Raw genomic sequence first — 21578 nt, 5'->3', positions numbered from 1 at the left:
TACTACTTGCTTATAGAATGCCACATTCAAGGTGGTTTAAGTGGCTTCTTCATAGGAAGACAGGGACATTGTACAGATTAGTAAAGAAATAAAAATAAATTAAACATTTATTTAGTTCACACTGGCAGACACCTTGTCCCGAGTTGCTCTAATGCAGGATGTGAATTCAAGCCCTGCTACGCTATGGAGCATGAAAAGCAAGCTGAGGGAAAGCAGAAGTCCTGCAATTCAGGTTATACTGTATATATGTATTTTTTTTTTAATTTTAGCTGATTATTCCTTTCTTTGTAAATGTATTCATTTATGACATCTCACTTTTCTAACAGGCTCAGTTCACTTCAGCTCTTACACGTTCAACTAATGACGCACCCTCACAACGGCTAATTGCAAAAGAGAGTTTGACATTTTCTGAATAAAGTCTGGTGATTTGGCTAGTGGCAAACCACCCCCCCCAAAAAAAATGGTGCTTTTCTTATAAAAATACTGTGTGCTCTGGGGATTGGTCAGCAGTACAAAAACTGAAATAAAAAGTCAGTCTTACTATCGTCAGATGTACGCGCACAAGAAACATTGCCTTCCGTGGCCAAAATGAAGCTCTTCAGTGCCACTCTGGTTTTGATGCACACCCAGTAAATGTGGTGAATTCTTTTGATGGGCTGACTGGAACAAAACACTGAACTGTTCTGTTCATTCTCCTTCTGTTTACACCTCCAAAGAAATAAAGGATAATAAGTTTACAGAACATAGCACTGATGCCATAAGGTTCTTTTTTTTTTTTTGGTAGATTTGCCTGTAACTAATAATAAAAATATAAAGTAATTTTGGGAAAAATATCCATTGATTCTTGGCACTGTTTTTTGAAGCATAATAATAAAGATGGAATGTTATTAATTAACTGCCACTTTCATTAATTCATTTAACTTTAAAAGGACTTGGATTTCAAACTATATACTGTGCACTCTTATTTTCACCCATTGCTTTTTATTTTAATATGAACAAAGCCAATTCTTCTGGGCTACCATGTGAAGGAGTTTTTAAAATGTCTACAAGATCACAGAAATTTTCCTCAAAAAATGGTAGAAAAATAGAAATAAATTAGGAATACATTACACAAGCCAGCTTTAAAACCAGCAGCAAATAGTGAGTGTCCTTTCACATCTAACCGAGAAAGCTGGAGAAAATGGTGAAGCAACTTGATGTATATCTGCAAAAACCCAAAGACTGCATTTTTTTTTTCCCCAAAAACTGACTACAATCAGTAATCTTGTATTCTGTCACTTCTGTGGATGTGTTTCTGGAATATCTGAAACCAAATTAAATCAGTGGCACAGTATGAAGTCTGATCACATTTCATTTTCAGATCCTGAGCCTACAGCAGAAAAAAAAACCATGAACTTAGGCTGTTAAATACCAACAAAAAGATTAATTACAGAAAAACAAAAATAATGGAAACATTTCAAGTTTGTTATTTTGCTTGACAGTTTCCCTTAACTTAAAGCCTCATCCAAATGAATCTTCTTCAGAGAAGTCAGAGCTGTAGTGTCTGTTAGCTTGAGCTGAATTGCATCCTTAAGATCCAGCAGTGCGTTGCCTCTCCCTGTCAGCATCTTCATTAGTGGAATACTGGGTGTGCTGTGATGCTTCTACTTGTTTTGCCCCAGTTGGGTGTCACTGTTAAAAGGCCGAGCCAGTAATGGCGTTCAGTTGTTTCATTAGTCCCTCTAGACTAGCCATCTGCTCACTCAGATCATCCTGCTCATATACCTGATTAAAAAAACAAAACAAAAAACAGATATTAGAAATTTCACTTTGTATATTGTGCTGTCAAACTTCATTACACTCAGTTGACATATAAACATGGTGGGGTATGATGATTACCACTGTAATGATGTGTTTGATTGTGTCAACAAATCAACTCCATGTACTTAATAGTCACGGCAATAAAATAAAGTACAGTATACCCAGGAAAGAGGAGTTGTGTGCTTGCAATAAATTAGTGCTATGATAGATCAAAGTAGCCATTCTGTATCTATGCATTTTAACCCTGTTGGCCTAATATAGGATAATACTTGGGCTTAAAGCTACCAGACAGGAAAAGCCCTGAACACCATGCAAGTCCAGTCACCTCACACCTGCCCATCTTAAAATCACCACGTAAAGTGACGTGCATGTCTTTGGGATGTGGCAGGAATATGGAGTATTCAATGGAAACTCAGGAGAAGGGTGGAGGAGTAAGAAAAGTCCACACAGATGGGGTAATTTGAAGCTTAGCCTCTCGAAGTTGGAGGCGGCAGCCCTAACCACTCGGTCATCACACAATGGCTCTTAAATGATGTTAAGTTTAAAAAACATACCCTCTAATTTATAACAATACCCAAATTACAATTTAGACACTTAATGTGTAGTCTGTAAAGTGTTCATATGGTTGCACCAATAAAATCTATAAATCTTTTGGGAAAGGGAAGGTTAGGAGCACGCGCTGATACAGCACATGACAAACCAACTCAGGAATCCAGATTAGGACTTGAGTGTAGCCATGTGACAGGTGACACCTCAGTACCACACTAGTTCAGATGGAATGGAAAAGGTGGAGGTTTGTTATGGTGGCTGGAGTGCCAATTCTGCCACCAGCCCCCAGGTTTTTCCCTGCAGGTTGGAGGGGCTACATGCTGGGCAGGATGCAGATTAATGTCATACCCAGGATGGAGCAATTGCAGGTTAAGGGCCTTGTTCAAAGGCCCAATAAAGTAGAGTCTCTTTTGATGTTTACAGGATTTGAACCAGCAACCTTCCGATTGCCAGAGCAAATCTCTAGCCTCAGAGCCACCACTCCGCCTTTTGGGAAAGGTGCTATATAAATAAAATGTATTATTATTATTATTATTATACATCTATAACATAATAGCATATGATATCTAGAGCAATATTTCATTTGAGACTAATAGAAAACTGCTAAATAAATTAATATCTGTAAAGTGGGGAGAAAAGCTTAATCAAAATTACACAACAAAAAAATCCCAATGTAAATAACTAAAAAACAAAATAGCATATTTGAAAATCTATGCTGATCTCATTTTTGATCTGAGTAGATAGATATATAGATGTGAAAGGCACTATATAATAGGTAGATAGATAGAGAGATGTGAAAGGCACTATATAATAGATAGATAGATAGATGTGAAAGGCACTATATAATAGATGGATGTGAAAGGCACTATATAATAGATAGATAGATGGATTTGAAAGGCACTATATAATAGATAGATGTGAAAGGCACTAAATAATAGATGTGAAAGGCACTAAATAATAGATAGATAGATGTGAAAGGCACTATATAATAGATAGATGTGAAAGGCACTAAATAATAGATAGACAGATAGATAGATAGATAGATGGATGTGAAAGGCACTATATAATAAATAGATAGATAGATAGATAGATAGATAGATAGATAGATAGATAGATAGATAGATAGATAGATAGATAGATAGATAGATAGATAGAGAGCACTTTATCTGTCCCTTGTGGGAAGTTTGCCTTTTTACAGAAGCTTGACAAACAAATATTATTAAATTATGACAAAGCCCCCTCCCACCCCAATACACAGCAGAATGACTATAAATAAAGAAAACAAAAGAGAAAGAAAACTGACTTGGTTAGATATAAAAAGAGCAGTTATAAATCACAGTGAGGTATTATGCAGACGTCTTGCTGCTGGTTTAAAGGAGCCCCGGAAGTGTTGCTTGACAGACTTCTGCTGAATAATTAATTGGCAGAAAGTTGTCAATGTTATTGCGTCAGAGATTGGATGTGCAGCATAGCATTGTACCCAAACATAAAGTGAGTGTGTGTTCTAGAAAATAGACATAACACAGCTCAACAAGCATTAAAAAGTGTTTGTAACGTGACTTCTGAAGAGTGAGGAGGTTAACTTTTAGAATATGTCAGCTGCTTCTTATATGCAGCATGCTGTGCATGTACTATATATATAAATATATATATATATATATATATATATATATATATATATATATATATATATATATATATATATATATATATATGTGTGTGTATGTAAATATATATATATATACACAAGGATACATACACACATTGATGTATAATATATAGCTATGATGCATACGTATATATACACACACACACACATTGTTTTTTAAGTTACAGTATTTCTTATCATATTTGTGATTAAGATTAGCTGTTAAGTAAGTGGTTCTGAACTGCATTAATGGCTTTAATAATGTTGTGTTAGGGTTGTGGGTAGTGGGCTGAAGCTTATTCAAGTATTGGTGAGTACAAGGCAGGAACCAATCCAGATAAAGAACTAGTTACAAAGCCCGTGCACACACCCATATTTATTGACATCAGGCCAGTCACAAATTTACAGAATGTGACAGTTTGTTTTGACTCCTTGTGCAATCATCTCATATAATACGCTACCGTGGCTGTCTGTTTGTCTGTCCAGGATATAAAATCACCTGTAGTTCGCAAACCGTTTAACCAATTGACCTGAGATTTGATACACATATACTACATGACGTCTACTATCCGCTTTTGGGGTGATGATTGACCTCCAAGGTAATTCCTCTTTTTATTTTACTTATTGAAGAATCAACTCTCGGCAGCGGTGCGTGCGTACGGGCGCCGTTCTCATCGCTACCACCTTCACCGTCACTTCTCCTACCTTTTCATATCTTAAATCAAATAACTGCAATACAAACACTGGCTTAATCAGTTTTAAAGCAAAAAGATGCTGACGAATGAAGAGAAGAAGCGGGCCGTTAGGGTGAAGAAAAAAAGTGCTGCTCAGGAAGCAGCCACCGCATCAACCTCTGAGCAAATGAATGGTAAACGTACAGAGAAAGAGGATGAAAACTATAAGTCAGGTGTACTCACTGCATGTTATTGTGCAGTGCGCCTTTACTGGTATCAAATATCCTGAGAACACCGAGGTGAATGCTATGTTAGGTGTATGGGAATTCTAAACGACCCAAATGACTTCTGCTTTCCTTTTAGAAAGTGGCCAGTAGTGATTCAGCCTTGACATGTCCAGGAGGGTCAGCCAGTGATTATAGCAGCACTGACAGAACCACATGTGGTGGACATTACGCCGGTCCTTTGCAGGGCACAATCACACAATCAGACTTTATTCCATGCAATTTAGGAAAATTAAAATTAAGAAATCTGCATATCTGCAGCAGTTATTTGCTGTTGTATTTTGAAGCACTGTGATCTGATGGGGCTTGTGTTGGGGATTGAAAAAGGGGATGATTGTTATTTACTTCACAGCAAAGAAGCAGTTACACCTATTTATAAAACATGACAAAATTATGAAATGTGTCCGTGTTTCTGGTCAGTTTCATGAAGGTTCATATTGGGTTTAGGATTTAATAACAAATGCTGGCCTCTCAAATGTGCAGGTTTTCATATAAAAGAAGCAAAAGTAACGCAAGAGAAGTGCACTGTTTGTGTTGTATTACATTTTGTAATGGGTAACTGTATAACATATTAGGCAAGCTTTTTTTGTAAGTAATGACTAGTGTAACTAAGCTAACTTTTAAAAGTAATACTCCCTAAAAGTGATCATCATATAAATATCATTACAGATTGAAATCCGCTTACTGCATTTCGGGGCTACAGCGACAGATCTTTACACATCTGTGCAGAGACGTCACTCCTTCTTAACACCCATGTGAACGTTAACAAGATACATTTTTAGAGACTAATTTTAAACTTGTAACAAACATATTCATATAGAAACACAAGATGAATGATTAACTGCATGTCATGTTCTTAAATTTTAAACAGAAAATCACTCAAAACATTTTAAGGCACATCATGTTGAATCAAGAAAATGCAGTTTCAGTATGGATGTAGTCAATAGTGGGGTATTTTATCTATACAGTATACAAGTGCTATTAGACTTCATGCATAAAATATTATTAATTAATGAAGCTTATTTTATCTTGTAGCTTTCACAGAGCACTTACACCATACAGCAAGTCAATTAACAAAGCACCCTGGAATGCCATTCAAATTATTATTATTTCTCCAATTACAATTATGTATAGAATACCCACATTTCCAACATTTTTGTTAATGGCTCTGATTAATGAAATGTTATTTAGATTTTTCTTACAATAAAATTACAAGGACTAGGTATCAGCTTCATTCATATAATTTAACCAAGCTGAATATTCTTGTTTCTTGTTATTCAAAAGGGCTGAAAGACTCTCAGCGTGCTACCATCAGCAAAAATAGCACCTGCTGGAAAAGAATATTCTTTTAGTGCAAAAGCTACCCTATTTAAACATGTTTTTTTTTTTAATTCTATTCAGTAACAAAATATAAGAACATTAGAATGCTGTATATGCAGCTCCAAAGTCTAAGCAGTCAGAGTATTTATTGATTAACAATAAGTCACTGTTGACATCTTGTTGTGGGCAAATTCAAGAAGATTAATTTTGCTTGGCATACATCTTTTAGCATTTTTGCCAAGATTATTGTTAGATTTTTTTTTTTAGGGTGACCTATGCATAGCTTTAAGCAACACTACACTATGGAATATCTTAAACTACTCTTGCAGTAGGGCACCAAAATGGAAAATAAATGTGATTTTAACAGTGCTGTATTTGCTAGCTAATGATTTACATTTCTGTGTTAAGATCCTACCATAAATACAAATTTTGCTAAAGAAATTAGTGCTAAAACAAACATATATATAATGCAATTATTTTTAAACAATCAATTATAACGACAGGATTGCAAGTTATCAGCTTATTGTCACAAGCAATGCGTTCTGGCTGGTGTGTCCGTCCATAGCAGTCAATTTAGAGTTAACAAATAACCTGTAATGCACTCTTCTCAGGACCACCCAAAAAAGACATCAATCGATTACAACGAGTGCAGAATGCCGCTGCTAGAATCTTAACTAGGAAAAGAAAATCCGAGCACATCACTCCAGTTTTGATGTCACTACACTGGTTACCTGTGTCATTTAGAATTGACTTTAAAATACTGCTTATGGTTTACAAATTCTTAAATATTTCAGAATGTCTTTCAGCTTACACTCCAAATCGTAACCTTAGATCTTCAAATTGGTGTCTGCTTATAATTCCAATAGCTAAACTTAAAAGAAGTGGTGAGACAGCCTTCTGCTGTTATGGACCTAAAATCTGGAATATCTTACCGACAGAAATTCTCCAGGCTAAGTAGACCACTTTAAAAAACTGCTAAAAAATCGTTACTTTAACATGGCTTCCTCATGGCTTCATTTTAGTTTAATGCTCTGTATATTCAATTAATTATCATTACCGTTCATAGTAGCTCAAAAATCCATACTAACCCCTACTTTCTTTTCTGTTATTTTTCCGTTTTTTTCTGGTGGCAATCTGCGGCACCACCACCAGAATTCCACATGACCATCATCATCAAGTTCTTCCATGTGAACCCTGAATACAATGAGGACTGATTGAGGTCATTTATGTTGGGTAGAATGGCTAGAGGGGGCTGGGTGATCTCATGGCCTTGAAACCACTGCATATTTTGTTTCGTTTTGGTCATCGGACCTTACTTTTATTCTATGTTAATTAATTAGTCAGTCATTCAGTCATTATCCAACCCGCTACAGTGATCCCTCGCTATATCACGCTTCGACTTTCACGGCTTCACTCTATCGCGATTTTTTTCTAATACACGCTTACGTCACTACGCATGCGTTTTCTGAGAACTTTTATCTAAGCCCCGCGATGGCTCCTAAACATGCTGCTTTTTCTAAGCCTTCTGACAATAAAACTAAGCGCCGGAGGAAGATGCTTACTATCCAGGAGAAGGTGATATGATCAAAGATGGCAATACCCTACAAAAGCCTCCTCACGCATATGAAAAGACAGCGCCAGCAACTGCCTAACAAGATGTTCTTCAGCCGCGCACCCAGACACCCACTGCCTACTCTTAGTACTCCTTCACTGAAGACAACAATGCACCTGCTGAAGATACTGCACCACCTCTGAAGACTCTCCTACTGAGGTCGTGCCTTCATAGGTTAGTGGTTGTGTGCAATTAAATGTACAGTACAATAATCTACTAGATAAAATCGTTCGGAATTGTCCTTCCGTCCCGTGAGTGCAAAGCGTAGCGGTATTCAGCTTATTACAGACTTACTACTTGCGGCTTGAGGTACGAAGCGACGCGATGTGAGCAGAGTTCTGGTGCTCATCGTTCCCTTGCTTTTGTGCGCAATGCGCTGGAAAAATAGACAAATGATGTCTCTGGAAATAATTAATGTTGCTGGAGTACAAATGCCTCACCACATAGTAAATATCAGGGGAGATGGTGCTTGCTTATTCTCAACTATAGCTTATTTAGTGCATGAAACTCCGTCTTTAGCGGTACAGATTCGGGCTGACATTGTAAGACTTTGGACAGGCACTTGAGGGGATAAAAAACATAGGTTTTCGGAGATTTTATGAATGGGCACTTTGATGTTCTCACTCTCTACACTTACATGCCTGATGTACACATGGAGCACACAAAATTGAGGATAAAAGTCGGTCGCCTTAAAAGGCGAGTGCGCTAGTAATATGATATTTGTAACATCTAATATGTCTTATTTTGTCTAAAATATTGGGTAATATGAGTGTAATGGTGACTAAAGGGTGTTATTTCATGTCTGGAGGGCTCTAATAATGTTAAAAAAATGTATTTAGAAGGTCGTAAACAGGTTTTCTATACTCTGCGAAAATATTTGATTTATAAATAAAGAATCCTACTTCGCGAAAATGCATTTATCACGCTAGAGTCTGGAACGGATTAACCGTGATAAACGAGGGTTCACTGTATATCCAAACACAGGGTCACAGGGGGTCTGCTGGAGCCAATCACAGCCAGTGAAGTGCACAAGGCAGGAACAAATCCCGGGCAGGTCGCCAGCCCACCGCAGGGCACACATACACACACCTACACATCAAGCACACACTAGGCACAATTTAGTATTGCCAATGCACCTAACCTGCATGTCTTTGGACTGTGGGAGGAAACCGGAGCACCCGGAGGAAACCCACGCAGACACGGGACAACATGTAAACTCCACGCAGGGAGGACCCGGAAAGCGAACCCGGGTCTCCTTACTGCGAGGCAGCAGTGTTACCACTGCACCACCATGCTACCCTCTATGTTAATTAGTTTTCCCTAATTCTATTTTCTTATTTATTTTGTCTTTTTTCTCTTTCTTCATCCTGTAAAGGCCTTTGAGCTACATCATTTGTATGAAAATGTACTATAGAAATAAATGTTCTTGTTGTAACTGGGGCTTGGCCACTGAACAAGGGTGAAGCTGGCATGGAAAGCTTGAGGTTCTGGGGTCAAAAGCAAGCACTGGCTCTTGGGCATGTTGTTTCACCTGCATGAATGTTCAGTGTTTTTGTGAGAACTATGCTGCTCTGTAAGTTCAAATTACTCTAAGACACTGTTTAACATGTTTATGAAAGAGTATTTATAAAATATTAATATCATATATGGTAAAACCTACAAAAGAAGAACAACTTTACTTTGTTGCATTGGTGGCTACAACTGGTTATAATATAGAATCACCAGCACTACAAAATTAAGAATTGTAAGCCTATACATCTGATTATGCAGTATTAAACAGGGATTTTACAAATGTCACCGAAGACTTCAATTAGGAAGCCCAGAGTACTTCAGTTTGATAGATGCATTAAAATTTCATCTTTCCAGCCAACAAACAAACAGTTTAGCATATAACAGAAGTGCGACCCCTTACCCCCCCCCCATTTTTCTCGCTACTTCTGTTCTTGGTTGGAAAGCCATATCAAATTCTGTTTAATCTGTTTGTCTGTGGCAGTTGAGTGCACTTCTGTGACTGTGCTTGAAAGCAAACATTCAGAGATACTGCTTATAGCAATGTCCATGTTGCCATTTAAGAAAGAGAAAGCTAAATATAAAAAGGAAAGGGAGTTCAAATGGCATGGAACAGATTCCACAGAATAACAGTTTGTATTCAGAAAGCTTTAGAGAAAAACAAAGGCATTTTTCTAAAGTGGACTACTTATAAAAAAACACAGTTACTAAATAATTTCTGAAACTGAATGAAAATAGCTGTCTGGAAAAGGCATGCTTTGTGTCTACCTAAAGCCGATGTCACAGTCCATGACTTCATCAAATTTCACGACCGAAGTTGCTGATTTTATCACCAGACCATGTTAGATTATATGACCAAAAATTGCCAGGCGTGTCACATTAGATGAATCCATGATGACATTCCAGCACAATTTCACATTTCCAAAGTATCACAAGCTCACCGCTTTTTCTGATAGCCAATAACTTGCTGCCTGACCAAGCCGGTTATGTGAAAAAGTTTTACAGGTACAATGAGTGCAGCTGCCATCTCTGTCCTTTTTTCTTTTATTCATCCTATTGTGGTACATTAATCTTCTTTTGTTTGTGAGGTCCAAAACACCTGCATTCCTTATTCTTCATTGCCACATTGTATGCAGGGTACTTTCAGCTGAACACTCATTGGCTGTCAGCTCTCATACACAGGAACCCATCTCCTTAACAAAATTCAGACTGTTTAATTTTGTCAGGGAGCATGTAGTGTAAGAACATTAAAAGAGTTTTGAGGTGGCCATTCGACAAGCCATACAACCTAACATGATTGTCAATCCTGTTCACCTACATTCTTCAAGAAAAAATCAAGTAGAAATCTGAAGATCCCTAATGACTTACTTTCTACCACACTACTTTGAAATTTATTCCATGTGCCTACAGTTCTTTGTGAGAAGCAGCAGTTAAAGTGGAGCTAGCGCACACAACCTGTATCACAGGTCTACAAGAAAAAGAAGTGATTATAGAGTGTGTTTGACATCTTTCATGCATTTAAATTAAACAACACCCTTATCATGCAAGTCTCTACCTACTTGAAAAAGGAAACCTTTGAGAGAATCCGAGGCAAGTATCTTATAAAACCACTCTGTATAATTATCACTGCATTCCGCACACCGCTGAAGTGAGTATGGCGTTATCAGGTGTCTGGAGTACAACTATTTTGATGTGAAAATGTTTAAAGAGGGATCACAGGAGGGTGTATTTCATGTTCCATTGACTAATCTTGACTACAAAGGAAGGGCAGTGTGTGATACTTACACTTGAGGGATCTTCCGACTGTTTATTCCCTTCTTCTGCTACCTCAGGAGCTGTTGGTACGGAGACGGGAAGTAATGGTGATCTTGCCTTTCCAGCTAACCCCAAGGAGGCAGTCTTCACCTGAGCCTTTGGAAGATTTGCACCTGTAATCAAAGATTAAATCATTAAGGATATGCTTATAGCACATACCATTTTCAAACCCACTTAATTCAGTTTAGGGTAGCAGGGGGGGAATGTAATATCAAGTCTGTGAATATTCAAACCAAAACAAAATTTTTAAAAGAATGGATGAGATTCTAGGGATTCTAGGTTCTTCATAAAATGCTTTTTTCTATACTGAGATACTTTGAGACTGGGCACACACATTTACTCAATCTAAACCTTTGTGTATTTAGTGTTACTTTGCTTTTTTGTTAATTTTGGATTATTATTATTGTTATTTATGCTATTATAATTAAGTATATTTCATTTGAGTTAATAACACATTAAAAATTTGTAAACTCATTGCCCCATTTAAACATGGTTCCCATTTCCATCAACCCCACACTGGAATGAGTCAGAGACTAGAAATCGCTTGATGGACAAATTATAAACTCTTTATAGAGCTGAACATTTCAATAGTTTGCCAGACCTTAGAACAATTTCTCTTTACTAAAAGACAGAGCAAAATCTTACATTTTGTACAGCAGATCGGGGCATTTCTACAGCAATTCACCATTTTCTCTTGACTTCTGTTGCCCCACAAAGGTTTATTTATTTTTTTTTTGTTGTTGCTTTTTTCTTGCATTTCATGCTTGGAATAAACTAAGTAAATGCATATATTTTCATGCCACCTTCTTCCAGTGCTGGGTTACAGGCATGGGTACAACGCTTTGCACAGAGCTAGTCATACAGACACAAACACCTAAATCAGCCACTTTTGAGTTTCAGGAGGCCATTGCTGGCTCGCGAGCATATGAGTCTTGTTCATGGCATAATCGCTCCCCACTTTTTACTTGTGACACCACTGAAGGGATTGACACAGCCTTGCAAGACTTTTCATCCTGTTTCTAATAATGCTCCGTTGAACCTCCCTGATCATGTGACTGCTGTTCCATTGTATTTCCCTTTTGTAATCGCGTACCTTTCTCTCTCCTGGGTGGGGGATGTTGCTGTTGGGAAAATTCGGGTTGAGTGAGAGAATTGAAAAATACTACACAATGCTGTCTATCCTTTATCCTTTCAATAGGGTTGGGGGCTAGGCATTATACCACGAACAAGTCACTAGCTAAAACTCTTTTTTTTTCTCATATGCTCTAGGTAGAGGAACGTGAGTGGCTTGATACAGTCACATTCTATCTGGAGGTCCTTCTGTGAAACTTTCAGGGCAGAAGTACAGCAAAGCCATTACTCATCAGTATGCTAAGAAACATTGCCAGTGTACTCTAAGCTGAAATTGAAAGAGCACTGCTCAGAAAACTAACACAAGGAGAACATGTAGCAGACAGCCTCCAGGTATTATAATTGATGCTTGAGCTGTAAAACTCCATGCCGCGATGCTTTAAAGTCATATTAGGCAATGCTTACAATTCAAACAACAGCCTTGAGTTCTTCATCAAACATGTTGGCTCTCCATAAAGTCAAAACTTTGCTCAGGATCTAACTTAAACTTGTAGCATACCAATGTCTAAAGATTAGCTCTTACATACATAATGAATTTGTTGCTGTTTATACACAGCTGTGACACTTAGTACAAATGACCAGTCACAGACAACTATACATCATTAGAATGCGATGACCTCGTCTATTCAATGGTTAGGGAGTTTTTTACTGTATGTGGCTCGAAGTAGGTGGGATATTTGATAAAAGCAGATGAACTCATCTGTGATGCACTGCTTGGCTCGGGGTATACCTGTGCAAATCTCACATTTTAATAATGAAAGAGAGCAGACAACATGGAAACTTATGATTTTAGTTAAAAGAAGACAACCTTGGGTATGTATAAGTACCATAATTGCTTTTGATTGACTTGTGGATTTATTGTAATGTATAGAAATAGCCTTAAAATTTGGTGGTGTCCCGCTGGTGCATAAGTGGTTAATCTTGACAAGAGGGTTAATGAAAATCAAATCCAGAAAAGCATGTAATTTTAGAATCTATGGTTATTGGTTGTACTCCTTTTTATTGTTGTCACAGTCCATCTGAATTGCATAATGTGTTCTGATACATTTTAAATAAGACGGAAGTTTCAAGGTAAAGTTAGGAAGAGATAAATTTTGAGGTCAGGTAATTATATTCACCAATTATGACTCTGGAAAGTGTTGACTAAAACATACAAGTAAGAATGTCACTGTACTAGAAGTGTAGATGTGACAATAATGACCCTATAAACCTATAATGCTTTGTGTTCAGCACACTTAAGTCTATATAACTTGAATATCTTTGCTATGGTTCCTTCTAAATCTTTTTCAAGCATAGGAAAGGTACAACATTAATAACAAGTATTATTAGGCCAAGTTGATATGAGTGAACAATGCTTGGATTAAGTAGAAATTGCCAAGAATAGACAGGACTTGAGAAATGACTGACAATATAGACGAGGTAACAGCGAAAGAGATCAAAACCAGGAAATCAAAAACACGTGCATGAAAGCCAAAATGAAAGACAATTTCGTGGTCAAAAATTCATTGCAAATGTCAGAAGCAGGAAACTGACTGATAAACCTTTAGAAAGAGTTATTTGAAAAATTGTTTTGAATTCAGCACTAGGAATAGGAAGCAAATTCATGAATGGCCTTTCATCTTGTTGTATCCTACCTGAAGGTGAGTGAAGCAGTCTTAACAAAACCAAAACATAGCAGCAATCATGAAAAATACAACACGGTGAACAAAATTATCTAAAAAATTGGATAACTCTTTAAGCGATTGGAATTTCCAGAAATAAATGTACAGAAGTCTTTTAAACCTCATGAATGTTTAATGTCAGAAATCCATTTAAAAAAGTCTAAAAAATAAAAGCAGAAACAAAAACTCTAACAGGCACAAAATATAGTCAAAAGAAAAGTTGGAAACCGATAGTTAAATGAACGATTGACACAACAAACGAAGAAGAAAAAAAGTAAAAATTAACAAAGCAACAAGTAGGTACTACTAAGTAAGATTTCCCAAGCAAGATGTTTAATTTCAAAGAGTTATTTTAGGTTTTTTGATTCAACTATTAAAATGCTCTAAGGGCCGATATATACTTCACGCTCACAACCCGTACATGCATGCATAATAGCTGCCACACATTACTAGCGTCATTTGAAGTGTCTTCTGAGCACATCCTCAGAAAGTAACGCGACACATGCGCGAGTTGCAGTACAGTCAAAAAATCGGGGTTAGCAGTCTGTTCAAGTTGGAACGTGACGTCGGAGTCTCTGTTTACTATCAACACGTGACAGCAAGCCACTTTGCAGATCCCACATGGTCAATGTGCGTGCTTTAATGTATGATGAATGGTTCGATGTGGTAAAGCAAAATTCTGACATACAAATGTATTGGTGGTGCTTTTCTTTTCAAACATTGCATATTCCCCAACTTAATGACGCAATCATTTTTTATTTGCACCTTCACAACAGCATCAGAATGTGCAGAAGCATATTTGAGCCACAGAGAAAAAAAATTAGGGACACAGTGGAAAGGTCTATTTTGTGATTAAAGTGGAAATTTCAGCTTTAATCTCGAAATTTCTACTTTAATCTTGTAGTTTATTTTGTCATTAAAGTAAACCATCATCTTAAACTAATCCAGTTGTTAATCTCTACATGATGCTGGGGCTTCCTCATGTACTGACAGCAGCAGCAGGCAGCAATTGCCACACGAAACACATTCAATTTATGATATTGCAGCTCTCTGAATATTTAGAATTCTTAAGATTTATACTTGATATCATTTTCATGATGAAATGCATTAAAGCATGTATATCACATTTTACAGATAAATTGTTAACTTCATTTAAATAATGAAAACTATTTTACATAAGTGGGAGCAGCACGGTAGTGGAGCAGTAGCACTGATGCCTTGCAGGGAGTCATGTCTCTTGAATTAGCATGTTTACCTGTTGGGTTTCCACAGTGTGCTTCAGTTTCCTTCCAAGAAAATGCCCGTTTGGGTATCTGGTGATGCAAAAATGCCGCTAGTGTAAGTGTGTGCTCGTATCCACCTTGCAAAGAGCTGATGCCCCATCCAGGGATTGTTTTTGCCTCAGGCCCGATGTTTGCTAGAATGTGTGCATCCCAGGATTGATAGATGTAATCATTAAACATCCATCCTTTTCAGAAATATTGTGGCAAGGTGTCCTGGGAATGTAATTGATGTTTGGGGCAGTTCACAAAATAGTGAAGCCGAACGTTGTTTTCACACCATGATGATATCTCGCCCTGCCACCTGGTGGAATCTTCCATATCTATGTAAGTATGGATGCAAGTATAAACAGTGCATGCGTAGCAGTAGCATCTGAAGGAGCACACGTCGCATTACATGAAGTAGAAACCTGGCCTAACAGTGCACAACACACCCTTTTTTATAGCTGTAGTTAAAAGACACAAACATGCAATGCCAATGCCAATCACAAGACAGATACTGGCAGAGCAGTTGTCAAAAACAGCATGGTTGCCACCATAAGGAAACATGCAAAATGTGGTTGGTGCACAAAAAAATCTGATGTTTGATAAACTAAAAAAGCCTAAATGCAAAATTCATGACACAAGTTTATGTTTTAATGCCAGCATTACAACAAAGATAGCAAAAAAAATGTAATTATGTACAAAAATAATTATACCAACTCAACTGAGCACACTGCCCTTCCTCATGAGGGAACAGATACAGTCTTCACAACAATGGGCTATTTTGCAGTCCTCGACAATGCAATCAATATTGGAGTCAAACTCTCCTGTACTTGCCAGTTATTTATCATCATTTGGCAGATCATTCAGTGATTAAACCATGTGCCATGAGCATCAGTACTCAATAACATTTTTTCTATAGTGTTTTTTATTGTAAGGGGGTTTCAGATATATATTAAACTGACCTTAATCGACAAAACATTTTTGATAAAAAAAGACATAAATTATACCACTTAAACTACACAATGCCTATTCATTTATTTTCTACAGTCTCTTTTCTTGTTCAGGGATACAGGGAGAAGCCATCTTGGACAGGAAGCCAAACCACTGCAGAGCCTACAAAGTTAAATGAACAAAGCAGGGACAGCTGTTGTATTTGCTGTGACTCCTATTTTACTCAGCTTCAGCCAGCTCAACATTATGGCTACTGATCTCATCTCTATAGAACAAGAGATTTCAAACTCCCATGTGGTTCTGAGCAAAGATACTGTGTACACCTTGAGGAAGGAATGTACACAAATGGCTTTGTTTTCTATTCTGCCAGAATGCCTTTGGGCATCAAATGCTTAAAAAAAACAACTCTCTGTAACTTGAAACCTCCCTGGATTTTCATATCATCTGTGGATCTAAAATAATAATGATTTGATATATTTCTTTTGATGTAACTCTTTTACATTTACAATTTCAGTGAGTTGAATTACTGCTCTGATTAAATTCATTTTATAGTATTTTAGCCAGCATTTATTTTGTGATATATGGAAGGGTGGCACAGTTGGTTGTGTTACTGGAAAATGGATCAACTGTCTATGTGGAGTGTACATGTGCTCTCTATGTCTTTATGGTCTCCTCCAACATAAAAAAGATGCACTGAATAGCTTAATTCGCAGATTTAATTTGGAGTGAGTGTGCATGAGTATAGCCTGTGATGGACTGCTGCCCAATCCTTGCTTGGTCACTACATTTCCCTATTATTCTTGGACCCCCATGACCCTGTAACAGACTAAAAAACAGTGTTACACTTTAAACTACAAGGAGACTGGCTCATCTTCTGATTTGATGTGTGACTCTGGTATGTCACTTAACTTGCCTGCACTCCAAAGGTTAATTGAAATACTCACATATTCTGAACTTGAAAACTACCTTGACCAAAGATGCCTGCCAAAAAAACAATAATAATAAAAAAAATTACATTCTTTTATGTAAGGACACACACACTGGTGCTGTTGTTAATTTCTGTGTTCTTTCCATTTGCAGGTCCTTTTCCATTTCTGTGTGTACTTCTCTCCATGTACTCCAATTTTTCCTCCAAATCCTAAAGACTAGTGACACTCAGGCCTTCAATCCTCAAAGAAAGATGGTGCACGAAACACAGCACCCCAGATCATTCTGCCAAAGTTGATGTGATGACCCTCACTGTCATCTGATGTAGCCATGGCTCTTTTCCTAACAGACATGCCACTTGCTCATGCGCCTGTTGCTTTCTGGCACCCATGTGGCATGATCGCACCACAACTTGGTGTACCCAAAGTCCATTAATGGAAGCGCACACCTTCAATTCTTTGGCAGTGTATGATTTTCTGCTTCGTAATGAATGTATGACTGGCACTTTTGATGTAAATGATCTGTCCTGTGCAATGTGCTTCCCTTTTAACAGGGCTCTCTGTGCATCTATTCCTGTCAGCAATACTGTGTACCTGTGCCACTGTGCTTTTCCCATCAGTAGTGCATGCTGCTGTGCTTTCCCTATCAGCCATGGAATGTGTCCACGTTGCAGATCTCCATGAGAAGGATCCGAAGACCAATTTTGTTACGCATATCACAGAATAAGTTCTTGATAGAGACCAAGATCAAGGTTCATGGCCCTCAGGTTTGAGTGTTATTACATGATAGACAGACAACCCTTAGCATTTTATATATACAGATGTTGAGAAGCTGGCTGTAATCTGACACCATATTAATAAGTATAATGGACTGGCTCCTATACAGGATTTGTGACTTGTACCCTGTGCTGCTAGAGCAAGCCCTGGTAGCTCTTGACCAGATTAACTCTTTCAGGGTAGATGTCGACTTTTGTCGAAATTCAGGGGTAAAGGACAGTAATCAACGGTAAACTGTGACAAAACTCACCATTATTTTTAAGTTTGACTGTCTTTAAAGTTAGTTTTATTGATTTGACTGAGATTTCCTGTGCATGCATGAGTAGCAAAGAGCAAACAACCCCTCAAATGGTATCGACATCTGGTGAAAATACTCTGTGGACGACATTTTGCGTATCATATCACTGAGTCAGACTCCGAGTTGTTGGATTTTGATGTAAGTGATCTGGAGATTGAAAACAAAACTGAGGGGCCAGCGTCAGCTGATCATAGTGCTGAGCATGTCCGTGTAGCTAATGCACCTACGCCAATGTTCACCTGGGAGGACTGCATCTTACGATGACAAGAGGTACAAACCAGATTGCATCACACTGCGACTGCTACTGCTGCGTAAAGACAGCCAGCCCATTGCATTTTCCTGCTGGTCATTGAGCCGCCTCCATACAGCCGCTGCCCCCAGAGTCGCCAAATGGGTGCTGACAGCAGCCATGGCATGTAGCAAAAGACATTTTCTATTGATTTATGTGTGAAACCATTGCTTTGTGTGCTTTTCAGAAAAGTGGGAAAAATATTCAGCCCTCAAACAGTTAAAGGTGTGATAATGGATGGATGTATAATTAAGTCTCACACATCAACTAAAGCATTCAGGGTTTTACTTGATCATTTACAAAAGATGCACACTGTGTTTTACAGAAATAAGATAAAACTTCTCTAAGAGTTTTCGTCAATGTAGTTATAAATAATAACCAATTATTAGGCTATGTTAATTTAAATTACAAAAGAAGGTAATAATATAATGTCTGCCTCTACCTTTGGATCTGCTCTTTGGCAGAAATGACCACAGTCCTGAGTCTGGACAGTGTTGCTGCCTTCGGAGGATATAAGCACAAGTCCATCATGTTTCTCATACAAGGTAAAATCTGTGAGGTACTGTATGTATATGCTATGCTGTTTAGCTGAAATGAATAATTTATCAGAATGGCTTCTCTTCTCCATCAGACTGTTTTGACCGACTTATTGAAGTCAAGCATTTTAGTAAAGCAATCAGTATTTTGAATTACGAAATGCACTGATGTGAAGAAGGCATTATTACTGCTCTTAGAAAACGGTAGCTTGCTTGGGCAGTTGTCACTTTGACCTAGGGTAAAGTTTTCTTCATTAGGCAGGAGGTGTACATATAATTACAAATCACCAAAACCAAAGGCATCTGTCTGTGGATGAATAAGCACTGCTTACATTATACCTTTGTAGCACCAAGATTACAGGCCCTGCAAGTATGAATCTGGGAACAAAGCAGATAATACAGCATAGATTGAATTGTACTTTGGGCTGAGTTCAGTTCTTTTATAACCCCTTCATGGATTTCCCAGACTGATGATATCTATAGATTTGAGAAGGTAAATCCATCCTTAAAAATAAAAAAAAGAGCTCCACCATCTCAAAGGTTGCGTACTTATGCTGGAGAGGACAATGTCAGACTTAGAAGGTCGCTGATGATTAGTCTTTTGAAATTCCCTTTATCTGTACAAAATGAAAGGATCTGTCATAAAATGAGCAGCTTGTGGGTTTTCAATGAATAAAATGAAATAAGAAAACGACATGCTGTATACGTTTCTCTGTTATATAAGTACTCACTGTTTGCAAGGTTCAGGCTCAAATCTACAAAGTACAGATCAGATGAGGAAAAACAACTAAATGAAGCAACATTTCTATCAAATAATTATCTATGAGGTTGACGGAGTGCTTTCTAATTTAAGTAGATCCAAACCTAAAATGTATTTAAACTAATGCAGCAAGGCACTAATTTAAGATTCAGACTCCAAAGAAACAAATTATTTCAAGTGAAGATGTATCAGTTAATAATATTAATAATATTGATAAAATGCTTTGCCGCACCCAAATAGAAAAAAAGACAGTATGCTCCGTGGTTGCTCTGTCAGGTGGGTGTTAGCATGTCATAATCCCTTGTACCAATAGCATGAGTTTTCCGCAATCGAATTATATGACCGACATTATAAAATACCAGAAATTATATTGTAAAATCAAGTCCTGACTTATCCGTGGGAGAATTATCTGCAAGTATATACGGTATGTGTAGTTTTGTGTGCACATTCCTCCCAAATCCCAAAAAACATATGTCTTATGTTAACTGGTGACTTGCAATTGGCCCTGTATTTGTTTTTGACTAGACCGCCCCCCCCACGGGTTGACCCCTTCCTTGAACCCAGTACTGCCAGGATAAGGCCCAGTCTGTGTAACCTAGGACTGAATTAAGACAGGTTAATCATGTTGCTGCTTGCAATACAAATACAGTCAAACTCCACAAAATGCTAATTTCTAACAGAATGTAAATAATTAGTAGCCAAAAATTACAAATTTAAAAATGCACATTTACTGGAATTAAAAACTAATTTCTCAGCTTTTAAGACCATAACCAAGCAATGTTCAAGACATTATGACTTTTTTAATTTTAAAAGAACACAGGGCAATTAATTTGTTTTATTTCTACATATTGTGTGGTATTAACACATACTACACAGTCAAAGAATTTAGGCAAAAAACTCCAAAGAACATTTTTAATGCATTTTACTTGTTCTCAGTTTTGATTTTTCTTTGCCATCTATCCATTCATCTGTCTAATTTTCTAACCGGCTTATCCAGTTTAGGGTTACAAGGCTGGAACCAGTCCTGATGGGGCTGCCATTCCATCAACGGGTACACTCACTCACACACCCACACTCTGTCATTGTAGGCCAGTTTAGGGTTATCAATTAACTAACACTTTTAGAAGTAGGAAGTAAACAGATTTGCTTTTTAAGATTTCAAATTTATTATTCAGTAAATATTTATTTAGTTTTTTTTTTTATATACACAGCTTTTGCACAATTAAACCTTCTAAAATAACATATGTGGCCACTTTGTTAGGTCCATCTGCCACTCCCAGGTATTTGCACGCTCATTCAGTGATTGTACCACATGGGCTGACAACCAAATCCAGTTAATCCAAGCCATGGATGTAGGGATCCAGTGTCTATGCCAGGAGAATCTGACAAAAGATAGGAACCAGTTCCAGATGGATCACCAGTTCGTCATAGGGCATAACCTCACAAACTCACATACACATTTAATTTAGAGTCGCCAATAAACTTTTAAAACAAATTTTTCAAAAAACTTTGCATACTGGGGAAATTCCTAAAGACTGGAGGCTAGCAAATATCATCCGATTGTATAAAAAGGGTGATCAGACAGACCCAAGTTGTTATAGGCTAGTAAGTTTAATGTGCGTCACAAGTAAATTGACATTACTCGGTTCCTTCCAACAAATACAAGACACTTATTACATTTGTGATTCAATCCTGCCCAAAGTCAAGTCATCGTTCCTAGTTTCTTCTATTATTATTGCTGGGAGAAGGTGGGAAAAACACTGAAGTGGACAA

General features: G+C 37.5%; 1 protein-coding gene across 3 annotated transcripts in view; it reads right to left on the bottom strand.

The window, feature by feature from the left end:
- Positions 1-531: 531 nt before the first annotated feature.
- The window catches only part of dcc (DCC netrin 1 receptor), an 842366-nt gene continuing 821319 nt past the window's right edge, over positions 532-21578 (bottom strand). For all 3 annotated transcript variants that reach the window (XM_039750409.1, XM_039750410.1, XM_039750411.1), the window contains exons 28-29: positions 11182-11324; positions 532-1764 (exon numbers count right to left, since the gene is read on the bottom strand). In XM_039750409.1, the coding sequence (XP_039606343.1) occupies positions 1675-1764; positions 11182-11324 (233 nt within the window). In that variant the 3' untranslated portion in view covers positions 532-1674. The remainder of the gene's footprint in view (positions 1765-11181; positions 11325-21578) is intronic.

The sequence above is a fragment of the Polypterus senegalus genome, chromosome 4, assembly GCF_016835505.1.
Source record: "Polypterus senegalus isolate Bchr_013 chromosome 4, ASM1683550v1, whole genome shotgun sequence".
Lineage (NCBI taxonomy): Eukaryota > Metazoa > Chordata > Cladistia > Polypteriformes > Polypteridae > Polypterus > Polypterus senegalus.
Note: the sequence above shows the minus strand (reverse complement) of the source record. Positions and strands in the feature narration are given on the sequence as shown.